The 17,673-nt window shown below is 41.3% G+C and overlaps 2 protein-coding genes and 1 long non-coding RNA gene across 6 annotated transcripts; 2 read left to right on the forward strand and 1 right to left on the reverse strand.

The window, feature by feature from the left end:
• Window positions 1-2,246: 2,246 nt before the first annotated feature.
• LOC128442912 (uncharacterized) lies at window positions 2,247-5,096 on the reverse strand. Its single transcript, XR_008338910.1, has 4 exons — window positions 4,978-5,096; window positions 4,648-4,709; window positions 3,024-3,128; window positions 2,247-2,556 (listed from the first exon to the last, which is right to left on the reverse strand). It is a non-coding gene; the product is annotated as an uncharacterized LOC128442912 (long non-coding RNA).
• A 1,426-nt stretch (window positions 5,097-6,522) lies between these two features.
• LOC128443086 (lysophosphatidic acid receptor 6-like) lies at window positions 6,523-9,115 on the forward strand. The gene is made up of 2 exons (XM_053425823.1): window positions 6,523-6,653; window positions 7,975-9,115. The coding sequence occupies exon 2, from the start codon at window positions 8,013-8,015 to the stop codon at window positions 9,000-9,002; it is 990 nt and encodes a 329-aa protein (XP_053281798.1). The 5' UTR covers window positions 6,523-6,653; window positions 7,975-8,012; the 3' UTR covers window positions 9,003-9,115.
• Window positions 9,116-11,252: 2,137 nt separating this feature from the next.
• LOC128443085 (lysophosphatidic acid receptor 6-like) lies at window positions 11,253-16,099 on the forward strand. 4 transcript variants are annotated; one of them, XM_053425818.1, is made up of 3 exons: window positions 11,253-11,288; window positions 14,044-14,178; window positions 14,680-16,099. In XM_053425818.1, the coding sequence occupies exon 3, from the start codon at window positions 14,791-14,793 to the stop codon at window positions 15,778-15,780; it is 990 nt and encodes a 329-aa protein (XP_053281793.1). In that variant the 5' UTR covers window positions 11,253-11,288; window positions 14,044-14,178; window positions 14,680-14,790; the 3' UTR covers window positions 15,781-16,099. The 4 variants fall into 4 exon arrangements, with proteins under 4 accessions (XP_053281793.1, XP_053281795.1, XP_053281796.1 ...); XM_053425820.1 differs by having other exon boundaries at window positions 14,751-16,099; XM_053425821.1 differs by having other exon boundaries at window positions 11,264-11,288; window positions 13,997-14,178.
• Window positions 16,100-17,673: the final 1,574 nt, after the last annotated feature.

Here is a 17,673-nt window from a genome sequence, read left to right on the forward strand (position 1 = left end):
ATTTCTGACAGATAATCATGTAGTACCCAGAGGATAAATTATAATAACTCGGCTCCTGTGGATTAAAAACTCTTTACGCCACCGTTAGGTAATCATTTTGGTTTTGGTCAAAAGTCAGTAGAAGTATTGGAAGTATATCTCCTGCAGCTAAACTCAGAATTCTCAGAGTTAAATGAATCAGCAGTTCGTCCACTTACGAAAAAGCCGGTGGTTCGATTTCCAGCTCCTCCAGGATGCAACTGAAATGCCCTTGGGCAAGACCCTGCACCCCGACATTGCACCTGAAGTGTGTGTGAATGGTTTGTGTGATAGAAAAAGTGTCATATGACTGTGACTCGTGTGTTTGCTTCCTGCTGTTAGCATTTAGCTCCAACCACAGCTGAAGGACAAAGCACAATCTCAGAGGCCATCGTCTTTTGTCTGATGATGAATTAATCTCTGGAGGCAACTGACAATATTTTGTAGCTTCTGGTACAGACGGCGGATCTCAAGGTTTGTCGCACATTGTTTACAATCCAACTACTTTCTTTTCTGCTGAAACGCGACTGGTCCAAATAGAAACGACCACAAGAAGCTTCCATCTCCAGCATCTTATCCCTCACCTACACATTCTGTATATTCAGTACACACCTCGAAAAGCCTGTAGGGCCACACTGACTATTTAAAATGTATTATAATATCATTATAATCTATAAAATTACTTTATTTTTCTTCAGTGAATATCAGTTGATGATCATTGTTGAATATATCTGTCTTTTGTAATTCAGCTGGAGGTCAAAGATCTATTCCACCACCTGTCCATTAAAAAAATATAAAATCCTGTCCTGTGAGTCTGAGGCAGTTGCCTTGTGTTAGTTTCTTAAAGGTCGTCCTCTGCTCTGTGGATTAAAACAACACTCTCTCTGTCTCTGACTCCCTCCCCTCTTCCTCTCTTCCTCTCTTCCTCTCTTCCCCTCCTTCCCCTCTTCCCCTCCTTCCCCTCTTCCCCTCTTCCTCCTCATCCCCAGCTGCCTCACTGATCTGAGATCAAAGCACCGAGCACGTTTAACGAAGCTGCTGAGTCGGCAGTCGACTGAGCAGAAAGTGCAAACTGCTGGAGGAAGTTAGGAGCGAACTTGGTGCGTGTAGATTCTCCTCACAGCAGCAGGAGCAGCACATGATGCTGGTTTGTGATATAGGAGCACTGCAGTAGAGCAGAAGCATAAAGTCTGTGATTTTAATTAGATTTCATCTTTTCAATTCTGGTTTTGTGTTTCTGATTTTCTGGGACACTGGACAAAAGGTTTGGTTTTCACTCAGAGACACAATGTCCGAGGATTGGAAGACAGATCCTCACAACTGAAGCCAAATCACAAACCCTTCGCTCTGTCAGCAGACAGCAACAGATTCAGTGTTGAGCGACTAACTTCAGGGAACCAGACGCTCATCTGGCCTTAAATCAGTTTTAGCCATGCCAGCAGTCTGGCTCCAGGGCTCTGGGGATGTCAACAGTTATTTCCTATTGTCTTTGCTGATCACACGATTCCTTCAGAACGTAGGAGGGCAGTCAGTGAGGTTATCAGTTTCATATGATGACTGTGAGAGGCTTCACAGCACAGCCTCTCTATCATATCAGTAAATAGACTCTTCGTGACCTATCTCCTGCTGCTTTTGTTTCCAGCACTGTGGCAGATCCCAGGTCAGGGAGGAGGCAGCACAACACACACCGAAGGGAGCTGTCGACTGCCATGTTGTTCTCTCCCATCAGCGGCCCGCTCATGGCAGACACAGGCACCACTGCAGCGTGGAATCACAGCAGAGAGAAGTGTGGGTCTCTGGGAGGGTGACCTACTTCTGCTCCCCTCTTTGGTTCGTCAGAGAGACGAGCGGTGAGTCGCTCTGCCGAGCACACGGCTTGTAATGTTACCCCCCCCTTCCACTGCGGGTGCTCTACACGCCTCCTCCTCCGACGAGGCGAGGAGGCTGGGTGGATGTTGTGTATTATGCATGCACGTGTCTTCTCACTGACTAACTCCCCTGATTTACTCCCAAATCTATTCTAAAATCATTTTAATATTGCAACAGGACCACAGCGCTCGCACTGGAGGGAACGTGCAGTGTGCGTGTGCCAGTGGATTTCAGAGGTGGATGGAAGAATAGAGACTGGTGGATGGAGAATTTGTTCGATAACGTCTTTGTATTCAACAATTCTTTAACAGTTTGACATATAAAAGACTTGTTTGCTTTCATGCTATTAATTTGGCCATTGTGTTACTGTGGTGTGCGTTCAAGAAACAGTGTCAGCAGCTCAGGAGCCTGGTGGCTTGTGGGTAAGAAACTGTCTCTGAACCTACTGGTTTATGGTCTGTGTGGGATGTTTGGGGTCGGGGAGGATCTGATGTCACTTCCTCCTGCAGCTGTAAACGTCCTGGACGGCTTCTGTCTTCTGTTTGTCCTCATGTGGATTTCAGGCCCTCGAGTCTCCTCCCTGTCACCTCATTGAATCTTCATGGACACACAGTGTACGAGCTAAGCTTCTCTGTGGATCACGATGTGGCTGCAGCAGCGATCCTGGATCTGCACAAGAAAACGTGAATAGAAAACACAATAAGTTGTGGTTTCAGAAGGAGTTACGTGTTGGACAGATTAAACAACCGAGGTTTTGAGACTTTATTTTGTAGGTGTTCCGAGTCAGGGTTGGTGTTTTTACTGTTTTCCCTTTTTCACTCTTACACCTCCGGGCTATAGCCTCGTGCAGATGGAATTGATATTCTAATCCAACTCTTGGCAAGATGGAGAATAAGTAAATTTCTATAAAATCAAGAGAAAAATACAAAAAACCTTCACATGCATGGACTTTCGATTCTGTGTTCACGAGTGGAAACTGCCCTTGAGTCTCATCACTGTCACGTCACTGACATTCTGCATTTTCAATTTCCAGGACCACACGGGTCACACCAATCAACAGACTCTGTGGATCAGCGAGTCAGTAGAAGTTTGGACCTTCCGCTCCTTTGTGTGTTAATTGTGTTAAGTCTAATTACTTCAGGAGTCACAGGCCTTAAAGCTCCTCTTCCTCTGCAGGGCTCCTCAGAAACACAAGTCACAGGATCCCAGGGCGAGTGGAGAGGGTCAACACCGGGTCAGAGCTGAGAGAGAAACAAAGAAAAGTACTTTTCACTGCCTCAGCCACATTATAGCATCAAATATTCATTTCTCCAAAAGGCTATTTGAATCCTCAGCGAAAGGTTCAAGGACAACGCGGGGGGGGGGGGGGGGGGGGGGTTTGGGGTCATGCAGGGTTAAAGTGAAACGTTCGTCACAGCAGCAAAGCATCTTCAGAGAAATAAATACAGATGTTTATATGAAGACATGTGGGGAACCATGCGTCTGTGCGTTCTGCCCCCGATGAGATAACGATGTTTCCACTAAACTGAGAGAACTCACAACAATCACACTGGACATTTTGTTCAGTCCAACAAACGTCTCAGGCCGGAGAAGGTGGACGTTTGTCTTTCTGTGCACGTAGGGGGGGGGGGAAGTAGGGCAAGATGAGCTGGAGGCTTGTCAAGTCCCCGCCCACAGAATCACAACACACACTGACAGCAACACAAACACACACGTCAACAGAGAGGGGGAACACATGAGCTTTAATAGCTTCACTGTGATATCAGGAATCTCTGAGGTGACGCCTGAGCCCATGTTTCTGGCTTCAGGTAAATGAATTGAGTTTTATCTTGGTGCAGTGATTTCATAACATTCTTGGTGTTTATTTTTGCTGTTGCACAATGTTTCCGGAGGATTAAACGATGAGAGGCAGCAGATCTGAGTGTGTGTGTGTTTGTGTGTGTCTGTGTGTGTCTGTGTGTGTCTGTGTGTGTGTGTTTGAGACTGAAGCAGCTTCCTCTCGTGTTTCGGCCGCACGACATCCTGAGAACTGGCTGAGGCCGGCGTTGCCATGCGACCCGGGAGGCGGGATGAGGGATGAGGGAATCCTGCAGACGCTCAGAGGAGCTGGATCCTGTTTGAAGTCTGGAGTCTTTGATAGTCTGAGCCGCCTCAGATCTTCTCCTGGTCCACCTGCAGTGAAATGTCGACCCACACTCTGGTACCGCAATAACTCTGAACCCAGATTCTACAAGATGCAAAAGATAAATCATCACTCACTTGTTTTTACAATTAGGTTTTGGCTCTAGAGATGTGGACCACATCCGTCTGTTATTGTATAACTGTAATAATTGATTTTATTCCGAATAAATTCATATTGAAATGCTTATTTTTACCAATCATTGAATAAAGAAAAGCGAATTTTAGAAGCTACAACAAGTTTTGTGACATACATTGTTGGTTTGGGTCTTTCTAAGGTTCTATTTACAATAAACAAAGTATACAATAGCACCTTATCTTTTAGAGAGTTTTTGCACATTGAAAACCACAACGTGTGCATCTGCAGCTTCAGGCTCAGTTTCCTCACATGAGGTCTTATAGTTTTATCTGTGCTCAACACAATGCTGCCACCTTGAGGTCACTACAGAGATGAGCTCAGCTTGTTGGCGTCAGGAGCTCAAACCCTTTTTCTTGTCTGTGTATTTGATTCTGGGGAAAACCATCGTGTTTAATATCAGTGACAGAATCAGTGAGGAAGTGAACTGAGGGTTGAAAACTCACCGAATCACATGATCTGTTCTGACTGCAGACCTCGACGCTCCTAGCAGGTGTTTAGGTTCATTCTGAAAAACAGCAAGAGCGCGAATAATTCAAGCAATAAATTCCCAAAAATATGTAAAAAAAAATACTGAAAATAATAATATTGTGCCAATAAAAGAGAACTGAAATCAAGCTTTTACAAAGGAGGCCTGAGTGGCACTAACTGACCTGGATAACTGGGACAGAGCGGAACATATATAGTGATAAAAATTATGACAAATTAAACAACAATAACCAAAACATATGAGTGAAGCATTACTGAACATAAGTAAAATAAACAATTGACTTAACCTTCTCCAGGTCTGACCCCGTGACCACAGCCAGAAGCCCAGGTACAGTGTGTCAGACAGAACAGTGCAGAGGTTTCTTTCATGCACACATACAACCGTGCAGGTTTAAGAGAAGCGGTGGGAAAAGCAGGAAGTGATGATCAGTCCAGACTTTCTCTTCCTGTCGACTGCTGTGGAGAATTCTCTTTTGCTCCACTTCCTCCAGCAAGTTAACGGCACACTTCAGGCCACGTAGATGAATAATGTGCATGGAGGGAGTTGGCTCATTTACAGCATATTCTGTTTTATTTCTTTTTAGAGGATGCAAAGATTGCAAACAACACACAGAGCGGAGCATCTGCGTTTCTGAAAAATAAATACACCCGGAGATCTTTGAAAAGCCCGGAATGTAGTTTAATAGTCGTCTGAACATCTGAATGAAAGACAAAACATTCAGAGACAGATTTACATTGATTTACAAGCGCCCCAAGGAAACTGTGATGGGAAAAGAAACCTGCACTGAATATAGGTGTATGTATATTGCTGTAGTAATGTAGAATTTGAGCTTCAGAGAACTTTAAAATCACAACAGACTGAGATAAACTTTATTTTGTTTCGTAAGAAGAAAAGTTGGCGCTCTAAATAAGTGTCAGCTGTTATGTCTCGAAGAACAGGAAATGGATGGATCCCCACCTTTTCCTTTTCCGTGAACATGTGTATTGTTCAGTGAATTAATAATAACATATATGCTAAAAGATTATAATTGTAATGCTTTGAGCAATAGTAAAAAAAAAAATGTATCTTCGGTTGAGCCAAATCAAGATAATAACATCTTACAAATTCCCCCTCAGATCTAAACCCGGCCTAAGGCTGTCATCAATTTAACCACAGATTTATCAGTCGTTTCAAAAGTTTGTTTATGGTCAAAAACAGGATGTGATGTAAAGATAATAAATCCCCTTCTAACCCAGTTTGTACAAAATGAACCCAAACTGAGACGTCTCATTTTCACTTATAGTTGTCTGTAAAAAACACTTTTCACAGTTTATGTGTCACAAAAAAAAAAAAAAAAAGAGCTTGGTTTAGAATTTCAGGCTTGAAAAATTCAACAAAGTCACAGCCACATAGTATAATTATCATACAGATTGTGTAGTCTGCTGGAAATCTTGGGAAATGTCCCGGTCTGCAGCTTTTAATCTCTATCAAACTTTATGTAAGGACGGCTTTTCTCAGCTTTCTCTTTATTTCTAATGAACTGTTTATGAAAGTCAACAAACACTGTCTGATAAACAGCCCTGTAGTAAATCCTCCCCTCATGAAGGTTGTGATGATTCAAATGTAAGATCCTTCAGGAGGCTGCAGTTTGTGGTGCTGTCAAACTTCGAGGGGAAGTCTTCGTAATTTAAACTTCACTCTCTAAAGCAGATTCATAATAATCTAATCACACGTCAAAACAAGGCAACTAATTCATGATAATTCAGTATATTACTGTAACATTGCCATTGCATAACATGAGGTGAACCTCATTTCATGCAATGGTTTCCTGCTCATTTCGTCATACAGTGCATCATACAGGCTTCTTAAGAAAATTAAGAAGCCTGAGGAAAGAGCTGCATGGTCTACACAACGCAGAGAGCAGCAGCACAACAATCTCAAGTGTTGCTTTCTACATTTGGAGATCAGACTCTCAACAACTAGGTAAGTGATTTTGTTTAATGTTAAAATCCTTTGTTTATTGCTCTATTTAGTCTGGGTTTAGGTTTCACAACATGTTTACCTTTTTAGAAGCAGCTCCTGCAATGTAGGGGAGAGTCACAGAGGTTTGAGAGACGGTGGACTAGTGGCAGAAACTTGGACTATGGGCAGAAAAGGTCTCTGGTTCTTCTCTGGTTCGACTCCACGGAGAAACAAAAAAAAGACGAACCTGGATTGATCTGTCCAAAAATCTAAGAGGATTCTCCCTACCCTGTCTAGTGCCCCTGAGCAGGGCACCTTACTCCCCCAACATCTGCTCCTCGGGCGCCGTACATGGTCGCTCACTGCTCTGTGTGTCCTGCACCAGATGGGTTAAAAGCAGAGGTTCAATTTCCCTACCTGCATGAGTGTGCCTGTGCATGTCTGTGCATGTGTTTGGGACAAATAAATGCATCTTAATCTTAATCTTAACATCAAATATAAAAGCAGTTAGATAAAACATTTATTGTCTCACAAACACCATTAGAGTAAGTGATGCCTTTATTTGTGTTCAGTATTTTCTTCCGGTTACTTCACTTCACTCTTTTTGGATAATCTCTGTAACAAATACAAGACAATTTGTTGAGTGCAGTGGGAAAAATGTCCATCATAGTTTATACCTGAACGAAACAGATATACAGTGCTGTGAAAAAGCATTTGCCCCCTTCCTGGTTTCTAGTTTTTTTCATATTTGTCACACTTAAATGTTTCAGATCATCAAACAAATTTTAATATTAGACAAAGATAACCCAGGTAAATAAAACAAAAATGTGAAAAAGTAATTGCCCCCCTTGATAAATCATGTATGAACTCTGATCAACCACATATTATGAGGGTGGCACAACCAGTTATTAGGTTTAGGGGACAATTACTTTTTCACAGAGGGCCAAGTAGGTTTGGATAGATTTTTCCCTTAATAAACGAAATCATCATTTGAACAACAGCATTATGTTTTAACTTGGGTTATCTTTGTCTAATATTTAAAAAAAAATTATGATCTGAATAATTTAAATGTGACAAAAATGCAAATAAAAAAAAAACCCGGAAGGGGGCAAATACTTTTTCACAGCATGTGATAAGTTTCTTGAGAAATGCATTCGAAGCAAGGATTAGACATTAAGGAAAGTCGACATGTGACTGATCCGAAGAGTAAAAGTTTGGTTTCCAATGTTGTGTGAAACTAAAAGTGGAAACATGTTTGTGTTGCTACAGTTACAGAGGATGGTGTGTGATGCAGCAGGGTGAATGAAAACAAACTCACACGTTCATTTGACTTCTTTCACAGACACACAAACAAATCGACCCCCCCCTCAATTGTTCATCATGAACCAGACGAACACCAACTGCAGCCTCACCTCAGCAGAGTATCAGTACTCCCTCCTCCCAGGGGTCTACATTCTGGCGTTTGTCCTGGGTCTACCTGGAAATCTGGCTGCTCTCTTCGTCTTCACCTTCAAGATCACCCCTCGCACAGCCTTCAGCGTGTTCATCAGCAACCTGGCCCTGGCGGACATCCTCATCCTCTGCACTCTGCCCTTCAGGATCCACTACCACCTCCACAGAGACAACTGGGTGTTTGGGGACATCGCCTGCCGCATCACTGGGGTCCTGTTCTACTGCAACAACTACATGAGCTTCTGTTTAATGGCTTGTATCTGTGTGGACCGCTACATGGCCACGGTGCATCCTCACGCCTACCAGAGGCAGCGGAGGCCCTGGCACTCTCTGGCCGTGTGCGTGGCGCTCTGGTGCGTCGCTGGAGTGGCGATGCTGGTCTTCGTCCTCTTGGGGCCTATGGAAACCAACGTCAACCAATCTGGAGGCCGCAGTTGTTTCGAGAACTTATCCAAGCACGAGTGGGACACACGTGCGGGGGTGTACAACCTGCTGGGCCTGATCTTATTCACCCTGGTGCCCACCGTGATCATGCTGGTGTGTTACCCGCTGGCTGTGAAGCGCATCTCCATGATCAGGACTAACACAGCCCAAAGAGCCTTGAGGGTCATTTACACCATCCTGGCCATCACGCTGCTCTGCTTCCTGCCCAACCACCTGGTGTATCTGCTGCACATCCTGCAAAGCATGGATGTCATCAAGAGCTGCACCGCCGCCAACCGCATCTTTGAAGCCAGGCGGGTCACCATGGCCCTCGTCACCCTCAACACGTGCCTGGACCCCGTGCTGTACTATGTCACCACCGGCCACTTCAAATGGAGGCTCTTGAAGATGACATGGCTGTGTGCACGAGTGGAGAGGAGCAGAGATGTTAGTACGATTGCAGTGGACCGAGAAGCTGAACCTGTAGATATATAACTGAAATATAACTCTGCTTTCCTTGTCTATATATGAAACTGGAGACTTTTCTATGAAAGTGTTTATTAAAATTGTCATTTTAAATCAAAATAAAGGGAAGGATCGAAAACATGCTTTTCTTTATCTTGTGCGGTTGTGTCTCGTAATGAGTCTTCAGCAAGCAGACGTAAAGAATCAACATTTCTCATGTTAAAGCAATGTTATTTTATATATTTTAAACTTAAAACAGAAGAAGTAGACCTGTGCAAAGATTTAGGAATTTGAACAAGTTATTGTATTTCTTTTTAAATTCATCAAATAAAAAGCGACAGCACAGTAACATTTTTAGTACCTGTTGTTTTAATGTCCATTCACTACAGGGTTCTATTTATATTGAGTATCTAGTATAATTGTAATAACTCCACAGCTTCACCCGTATGGGGTGGGGGGGGGGGGGGGGGGGGGGGACTGGCTGCACAGTCAGGACAGGCCCGTGGTTAATGAAGGTGTGTGACTGCAGTAAAGTGAGCCGTCATCTGGGAAGCCAGCCGCCACCGGGGTTTTTTTTGCGCGTCTACTTGTGGCTATACTGTAAAACAGCATGGTTGGCTGAAACGGCCTAAAATTACTACAAATACAACTTAATTTTTTTTTTTTTTTTTTTTTTTAATCTTTATGGCGTATCTGCTCATGTCAATTATCATGTATTTTTAGTGCAAATTAAAGGGCAAGTCTGTAAAAAAAATAATGTAACCATATTTGGATGCTGATTAAAAATATTCCTTGAGAAGTTATAAGTGATATCGAGTGAATTCCTGTTCATGGTGTCTCTGACTATGCTGATACAAATTTTTGGGTACTTTTACTGTAGAATAACTGAGAAAATTAAAGGGCAAATCTGGGAAGTGGCCCAATGTATTCATAATGTTACCATATTTGGAAGCTCATAAAAAATATTCCTTGAGAGGTTATAAGTTACTTCGAGTGGATTCCTGTTCATGGTGTCTCTGACTATGCTGATACAAATTTTTGGGCACTTTTACTGTAGAATAACTGAGAAAATTAAACGGCAAATCTGGGAAGTGGCCCAATGCAGTTTCCAGTGGATTCCTGTTCATAGAGCCTCTGACTATGCAATGTCCACATTCAAATTTAGATGGAACCTCCTGTTTTCACAGACTCATTCAACTTCAACATGATAGTAGATCATCTCTACTATCATGTCAGCGACATTATATCAGTAAAGACTGAACTAAATTTTCAAAATGACTCCCCTTTAAACTGAAAAGGGATTTTGTTTTATTTTTTAAACAATTTAAACAATTTTTAAACAATTAATTGTTACTGAATATCATTTAGGTGTCTTACCTTCCTCCATGTTGTTCGATGTACTCTCAAACAAGCATTTCCAAATACATGTCCAAGTATATGAGGTGGAGTGTGTCAACTTTACATTTGTCAACTTTGATTGCACTAGTTGAACCTGTTAATAGCCCACATTAATAGTCTGCATGAGAAGCTACAGAGACAGGGAGCAGAATCAATAAAATGCTAAAGAAACAATGAGATGGCTGTGAAAAAATGAACATTTTGATATCGATTGGTTCGTAAAAGCCTCTGCTTTTACGATGCAACTCTATCTGCCACTGGGTCTGTGGCATCTCTCTGTGTCTCATCGACGCACAAGGCATACCTCTGCAGTTTCCATACAATTCCAACAGTACTTATTCCCCCAGGTCATTTAACTGTGGAGAGAATTCTCTGTAAATATTATTTTACATTTCCAAATTGTCACGCACAGATTCAGTGTGACAAGTGTGGGAGATGGTTCCATGAACAGTGCTTCGGTATGGACACCAAGGAGCTGCAACGAGCAAGGGCTGAAAGCTGGAGTTGCTGTTTATGTGCTTAAATCACCTTCATCTCCTCCCCAAGCACACTACCCCACCACCCGGGACTGTGTCTGACACGGCTATCTGCAAAATGAAAAAAGTTTATTGTAATTGTTGTTTGTTTATTATTTGCTCCCGGCAGTGAGAAATTCACATATTTGAAGTGTGATTAAAAATATATATATATACAGTATCAAAAAAGTGTTTTAATTTTTCCACATTGTTTCTTTAGCATTTTATTGATTCCGCTCCCTGTCTCTGTAGCTTCTCATGCAGACTATTAATGTGGGCTATTAACAGGTTCAACTAGTGCAATCAAAGTTGACAAATGTAAAGTTGAGACACTCCACCTCATATCCTTGTACATGTATTTGGAAATGCTTTTTTGAGAGTACATCGAACAACATGGAGGAAGGTAAGACACCTAAATGATATTCAGTAACAATTAATTAATTGTTTAAAAAATAAAACAAAATCCCTTTTCAGTTTAAAGGGGAGTCATTTTGAAAATTTAGTTCAGTCTTTACTGATATAATGTCGCTGACACTCAGAGATGATCTACTATCATGTTGAAGTTGAATGAGTCTGTGAAAACAGGAGGTTCCATCTAAATTTGAATGTGGACATTGCATAGTCAGAGGCTCTATGAACAGGAATCCACTGGAAACTGCATTGGGCCACTTCCCAGATTTGCCGTTTAATTTTCTCAGTTATTCTACAGTAAAAATACTCAAAACTGTGTATCAGCATAGTCAGAGACACCATGAACAGGAATCCACTCAAAGTAACTTATAACCTCTCATGGAATATTTTTTATAAGCTTCCAAATATGTTACATTATGAATACATTCGTCCTTTTTCACAGATTTTCCCTTTAATTTTCTCAGTTATTCTACAGTAAAAGTACCAAAAAATTTGTATGAGCATAGTCAGAGACACCATGAACAGGAATCCACGCAAAGAAACTTATAACCTCTTAAGGAATATTTTTTATAAGCTTCCAAATATGTTACATTATGAATACATTCGTCCTTTTTCACAGATTTTCCCTTTAATTTTCTCAGTTATTCTACAGTAAAAGTACCAAAAAATTTGTATGAGCATAGTCAGAGACACCATGAACAGGAATCCACGCAAAGAAACTTATAACCTCTTAAGGAATATTTTTTATAAGCTTCCAAATATGTTACATTATGAATGCATTGGGCCACTTTCACAGATTTGCTATTTAATTTTCTCAGTTATTCTACAGTAAAAGTACCCACAAATTTGTATGAGCATAGTCAGAGACACCATGAACAGGAATTCACTCGATATCACTTATAACCTCTCAAGGAATATTTTTAATCAGCATCCAAATATGGTTACATTATGTACACATTTTTATTTTTTACAGACTTGCCCTTTAATTTGAACTAAAAATACATGATAATTGACATGAGCAGATACGCCATAAAGATTAAAAAAATAAAAAAATAAAAAATGAAGTTGTATTTGTAGTAATTTTAGGCCGTTTCAGCCAACCATGCTGTTTTACCGTAAAGCCACAAGTAGACGCGCAAAAAAAACCCGGTGGCGGCTGGCTTCCCAGATGACGGCTCACTTTACTGCAGTAAGGTGTGAGGCAGCCCATGTGATACCTGTAAATAAACAGTACTACCATTGTTTTATAATGAAATAACATATGTAGAAAACTTTTTTATTTCCCTCCGTGTGACTGCAGGATGAGACCTGGTGATTGAAAACGGGAAGTACTGTTTGATTTCCTCTAAATCTAAATATAACGTTACTGCCATGACTAAACACTGACGTACTGTTCTTCAAGGTGGGTTGAAACATGTCGAATTAAAACTCTGCTGCGACCCTGAACACCACATATGAATAATAACGTTGAGTTAATAACGAAACCAAACTACAAGTAAAACCACTTTAAATAAACTACATTTCACGTAAAGTTTACGTTTTGTTTAGCAGCTTCCTGTTAGCTTTAGCAAAACCAGGCTAGCTTAGCTAGCTAGCTGGTAGCTAACAATACTAGTTCGACCTTGAATTAAGTCAATACGATCAAATATTGTTCAAAGCTGTCAGTATTTAACCCGGTTACTGCTTAATTATATATTATAATAAAGAATAATCATGAAAATTTGGCTGAAACGATAAAAGCGCTTCAACCCTTCATCTTCATCATGTCTTGAGATAAACACGGAGACTTAAGTTCTGAGCCCTTCAGAATAAAATTGGTCCAAAAATGTATTTAATTGTTAATTTGTTTGGATGGATAGATAGACAGACAGAGACATAGATATATGAGTTGATATGTTAAGTTGTTCTTCTATAATGATGAAAACAAAATATATCATTATTACTTTTACATTTGACTGTCGTTATCGAAACAAGATTGTCAACATTTTGTGTTGAAACTTCATAAGTTTCAATAAAACTTTACATATATTCCTGAATAATTCTATAAAGAAACTTTAAGTGTCAGAACATTGAGTGAACGGAGGCCTGGTCTCTCGAGAACCTGAAAGAGTTTGACCTGGTTATAAAATGACAAAAATTGTTTTTTCTTATGTGTTGAAATCGCAAGGAGCCAAGGGCCTGGTATAACAAATTTTATGTGAAGCATGTGTGACCACTTTGTGCACATCGTGTAATTATTGTACAGATTGTGTAGCCTGCTGGAAATGTTTGGAAAAGAAGGTAAATGCTTGAATATTTACTGTGAACATGGCTTCAAAAATCCATCCATTCTTGTTAAAACCTCTTGTTAAACTAAAGTGTCCCGGTCTACAGATTTGAATCTCTATCAAACTTTATATGAGGACGGCTTTTCTCTGCTTCTCTTTATTTCTAATGAACTGTTTATGAAAGTCAACAAACACTGTCTGATAAACAGCCCTGTAGTAAATCCTCCCCTCATGAAGGTTGTGATGTTGTGTTGATTCAAATGTAAGATCATTTAGGAGGCTGCAGTTTGTGGTGCTGTCAAACTTCGAGGGGAAGTATTTAAACTTCACTCTCTAAAGCAGATTCATAATAATCTAAACACATGTCCAAACAAGGCAACACATTCATGATAATTCAGTATATCACTGTAACATTGCCATTGCATATAATGAGGTGAACCTCATTTCATGCAATGTTTTCCTGCTCCTTTCGTCATACAGTGCATCATACAGGCTTCTTAAGAAAATTAAGAAGCCTGAGCAAAGAGCTGCATGGTCTACACAACGCAGAGAGCAGCAGCACAACAATCTCAAGTGTTGCTTTCTACATTTGAGGATCAGACTCTCAACAACTAGGTAAGTGACTTTGTTTAGTGTCAAAATCCTTTGTTTATTGCTCTATTTAGTCTGGGTTTAGTTTTCCCAACAAGTTTATCTTCTTAAAAGTAGCTCCTGCAATGTAGGGGAGAGTCACAGAGGTTTAAGATCAATATAATATAAAATATAAAAGCAGTAAGATAAAAAATGTATTGTCTCACAAACACCGTTAGAGGAAGTGTTGCCTTTATCTGTTTTCTGTATTTTCTTCCGGTTACTTCACTTCAGTCTTTTTGGATATTCTCTTCAACAAATACAGGACCATGTGTTGTGTGCAGTATTAAAAATGTCCATCATAGTTTATATCTGAACAAAACAGATGAATGTGTAAAGTTTCTTGAGAAATGCAGTAGTAACAAGGACTAGACGTTAAGGAATGTCGACACAATGACTGATCCGATGAGTAAAACAGTCGTTTCCAATGTTGTGAGAAACTAAAAGTGGAAAACTCTCAATGGAAACATGTTTGTGTTGCTACAGATAGAGGACGGTGTGTGAGGCAGCAGTGTGAATTAAATCCAACCCACACGTTCATTTGACTTCATTCACAGACACATACAAACAAAACAACCCCTCCAGCAATCGTTCATCATGAACTTGACGGACACCAGCTGCAGCCTCACCTCAGCAGAATATCAGTACTCCCTCCTCCCAGGGGTCTACATCCTGGCGTTTGTCCTGGGTCTACCTGGAAATCTGGCTGCTCTCTTCGTCTTCACCTTCAAGATCACCCCTCGCACAGCCTTCAGCGTGTTCATCAGCAACCTGGCCCTGGCGGACATCCTCATCCTCTGCACTCTGCCCTTCAGGATCCACTACCACCTCCACAGAGACAACTGGGTGTTTGGGGACGTCGCCTGCCGCATCACTGGGGTCCTGTTCTACTGCAACAACTACATGAGCCTCTGTTTAATGGCTTGTATCTGTGTGGACCGCTACATGGCCACGGTGCATCCTCACGCCTACCAGAGGCAGCGGAGGCCCTGGCGCTCTCTGGCCGTGAGTGTGGCGCTCTGGTGCGTTGCTGGAGTGGCGATGCTGGTCTTCGTCGTCTTGGGGCCTCTGGAAACCAACGTCAACCAATCTGGAGGCCGCAGTTGTTTCGAGAACTTATCCAAGCACGAGTGGGACACACGTGCGGGGGTGTACAACCTCCTGGGCCTGATCTTATTCTCCCTGCTGCCCACCGTGATCATCCTGGTTTGTTACCCACTGGCTGTGAAGCGCATCTCCATGATCAGGACTAACACAGCCCAAAGAGCCTTGAGGGTCATTTACACCATCCTGGCCATCACGCTGCTCTGCTTCCTGCCCAACCACCTGGTGTATCTGCTGCACATCCTGCAACGCACGGGTGTCATCAAGAGCTGCACCACCGCCAACCGCATCTTTGAAGCCAGGCGGGTCACCATGGCCCTCGTCACCCTCAACACGTGCCTGGACCCCGTGCTGTACTATGTCACCACCGGCCACTTCAAATGGAGGCTCTTGAAGATGACATGGCTGTGTGGACGAGTGGAGAGGAGCAGAGATGTTAGTACGATTGCAGTGGACCGAGAAGCTGAACCTGTAGATATATAACTGAAATATAACTCTGCTTTCCTTGTCTATATATGAAACTGGAGACTTTTCTATGAAAGTATTTATTAAAATTGTCATTTTAAATCAAAATAAAGGGAAGGATCGAAAACATGCTTTTCTTTATCTTGTGCGGTTGTGTCTCGTAATGAGTCTTCAGCAAGCAGACGTTAAGAATCAACATTTCTCATGTTAAAGCAATGTTATTTTATATATTTTAAACTTAAAACAGAAGAAGTAGACCTGTGCAAAGATTTAGGAATTTGAACAAGTTATTGTATTTCTTTTTAAATTCATCAAATAAAAAGCGACAGCACAGTAACATTTTTAGTACCTGTTGTTTTAATGTCCATTCACTACAGGGTTCTATTTATATTGAGTATCTAGTATAATTGTAATAACTCCACAGCTTCACCCGTATGGGGGGGGGGGGGGGGGGGGGTACTGGCTGCACAGTCAGGACAGGCCCGTGGTTAATGAAGGTGTGTCACTGCAGTAAAGTGAGCCGTCATCTGGGAAGCCAGCCGCCACCGGGGTTTTTTTTGCGCGTCTACTTGTGGCTATACGGTAAAACAGCATGGTTGGCTGAAACGGCCTAAAATTACTACAAATACAATAAATTTTTTTTTTTTTTTTTTTTTTTTTTAATCTTTATGGCGTATCTGCTCATGTCAATTATCATGTATTTTTAGTGCAAATTAAAGGGCAAGTCTGTAAAAAAAAAAAAATGTGTACATAATGTAACCATTAGGGATGAGCGAGTACAGCATTATCTGTATCTGTATCTGTATCTGTTAACCATATGAATTATCTGTATCCGTATCCGTACTCGGAATGGGCGGGGCCTAACCCGGAAGTGGGTGTGATTTAACCCGGAAGTAGGCCGGGTTGTCTTGAAAGCATGCAATTGATAGGGGTTGATCAGAAATTGTTATATTTATTGCTGATTAGAAAACTATTACAGGACAGCATCAGCATTGAGCTTCAGATCAATGATTTTGATCACAATAGCAAACGAACTATTTACAGAAAAAGTTTTGCAACAATGAATACAACACATGCTGTTGCAATTATGAAGTGAAATGTAATATAATATAATATAATATATATAATATATAATGTGTGTGTGTAGCTTAATTTGTAATATTTTTTATACCACTACTACCGAGAAAGTGTCAGACACTCAGTGCGTGAAGTAAAATAAAACTGGTTAGAGCCAACTGACGGTTTAAAAAAAAAAAAAAACTCCAACGACCGGCAGAGAGAGGGAGAGAGAGAGAGAGAGAGAGTAGCCAGACGCTAGAGAGTAGTCAGACACTCAATCCGTGAAGTTAAAAAAAAAAACTGTTTAAAAAAAAAAAAAAAAAAAACTCCGACAGGCAGAGACGCAATGCGAGTCGCTTTCTACCAGCACCACGTCTGAACGAACCCACGTTTAACAGAACTCTACTGGTTAATAAGTAAGTACAAACTGAAATAAAAACAAACTTCAAGCTGAAGAAACCCTAAACGTTAACGGAAAAGACCCGCGAACCTGAGTGACTGAGAGACAGAGAGCTGTTCTGTGAGTGAGTGAGCAGAGCGGTGTGTGAAGGGGAGGAGCGCTGTGACGCTCTGTGAGGATTTTCATTCAGTCCGAGCACAGATATTGACTCGTATTACTCGTATAATACTCGTGCTCGGCAAAAGTGCTTTATCCGTACCGGACACTCGTTTCAGCCGAGTATCCGGCTCATCTCTAGTAACCATATTTGGATGCTGATTAAAAATATTCCTTGAGAAGTTATAAGTGATATCGAGTGAATTCCTGTTCATGGTGTCTCTGACTATGCTGATACAAATTTTTGGGTACTTTTACTGTAGAATAACTGAGAAAATTAAAGGGCAAATCTGGGA

Source organism: Pleuronectes platessa, chromosome 6, assembly GCF_947347685.1.
Source record: "Pleuronectes platessa chromosome 6, fPlePla1.1, whole genome shotgun sequence".
NCBI lineage: Eukaryota > Metazoa > Chordata > Actinopteri > Pleuronectiformes > Pleuronectidae > Pleuronectes > Pleuronectes platessa.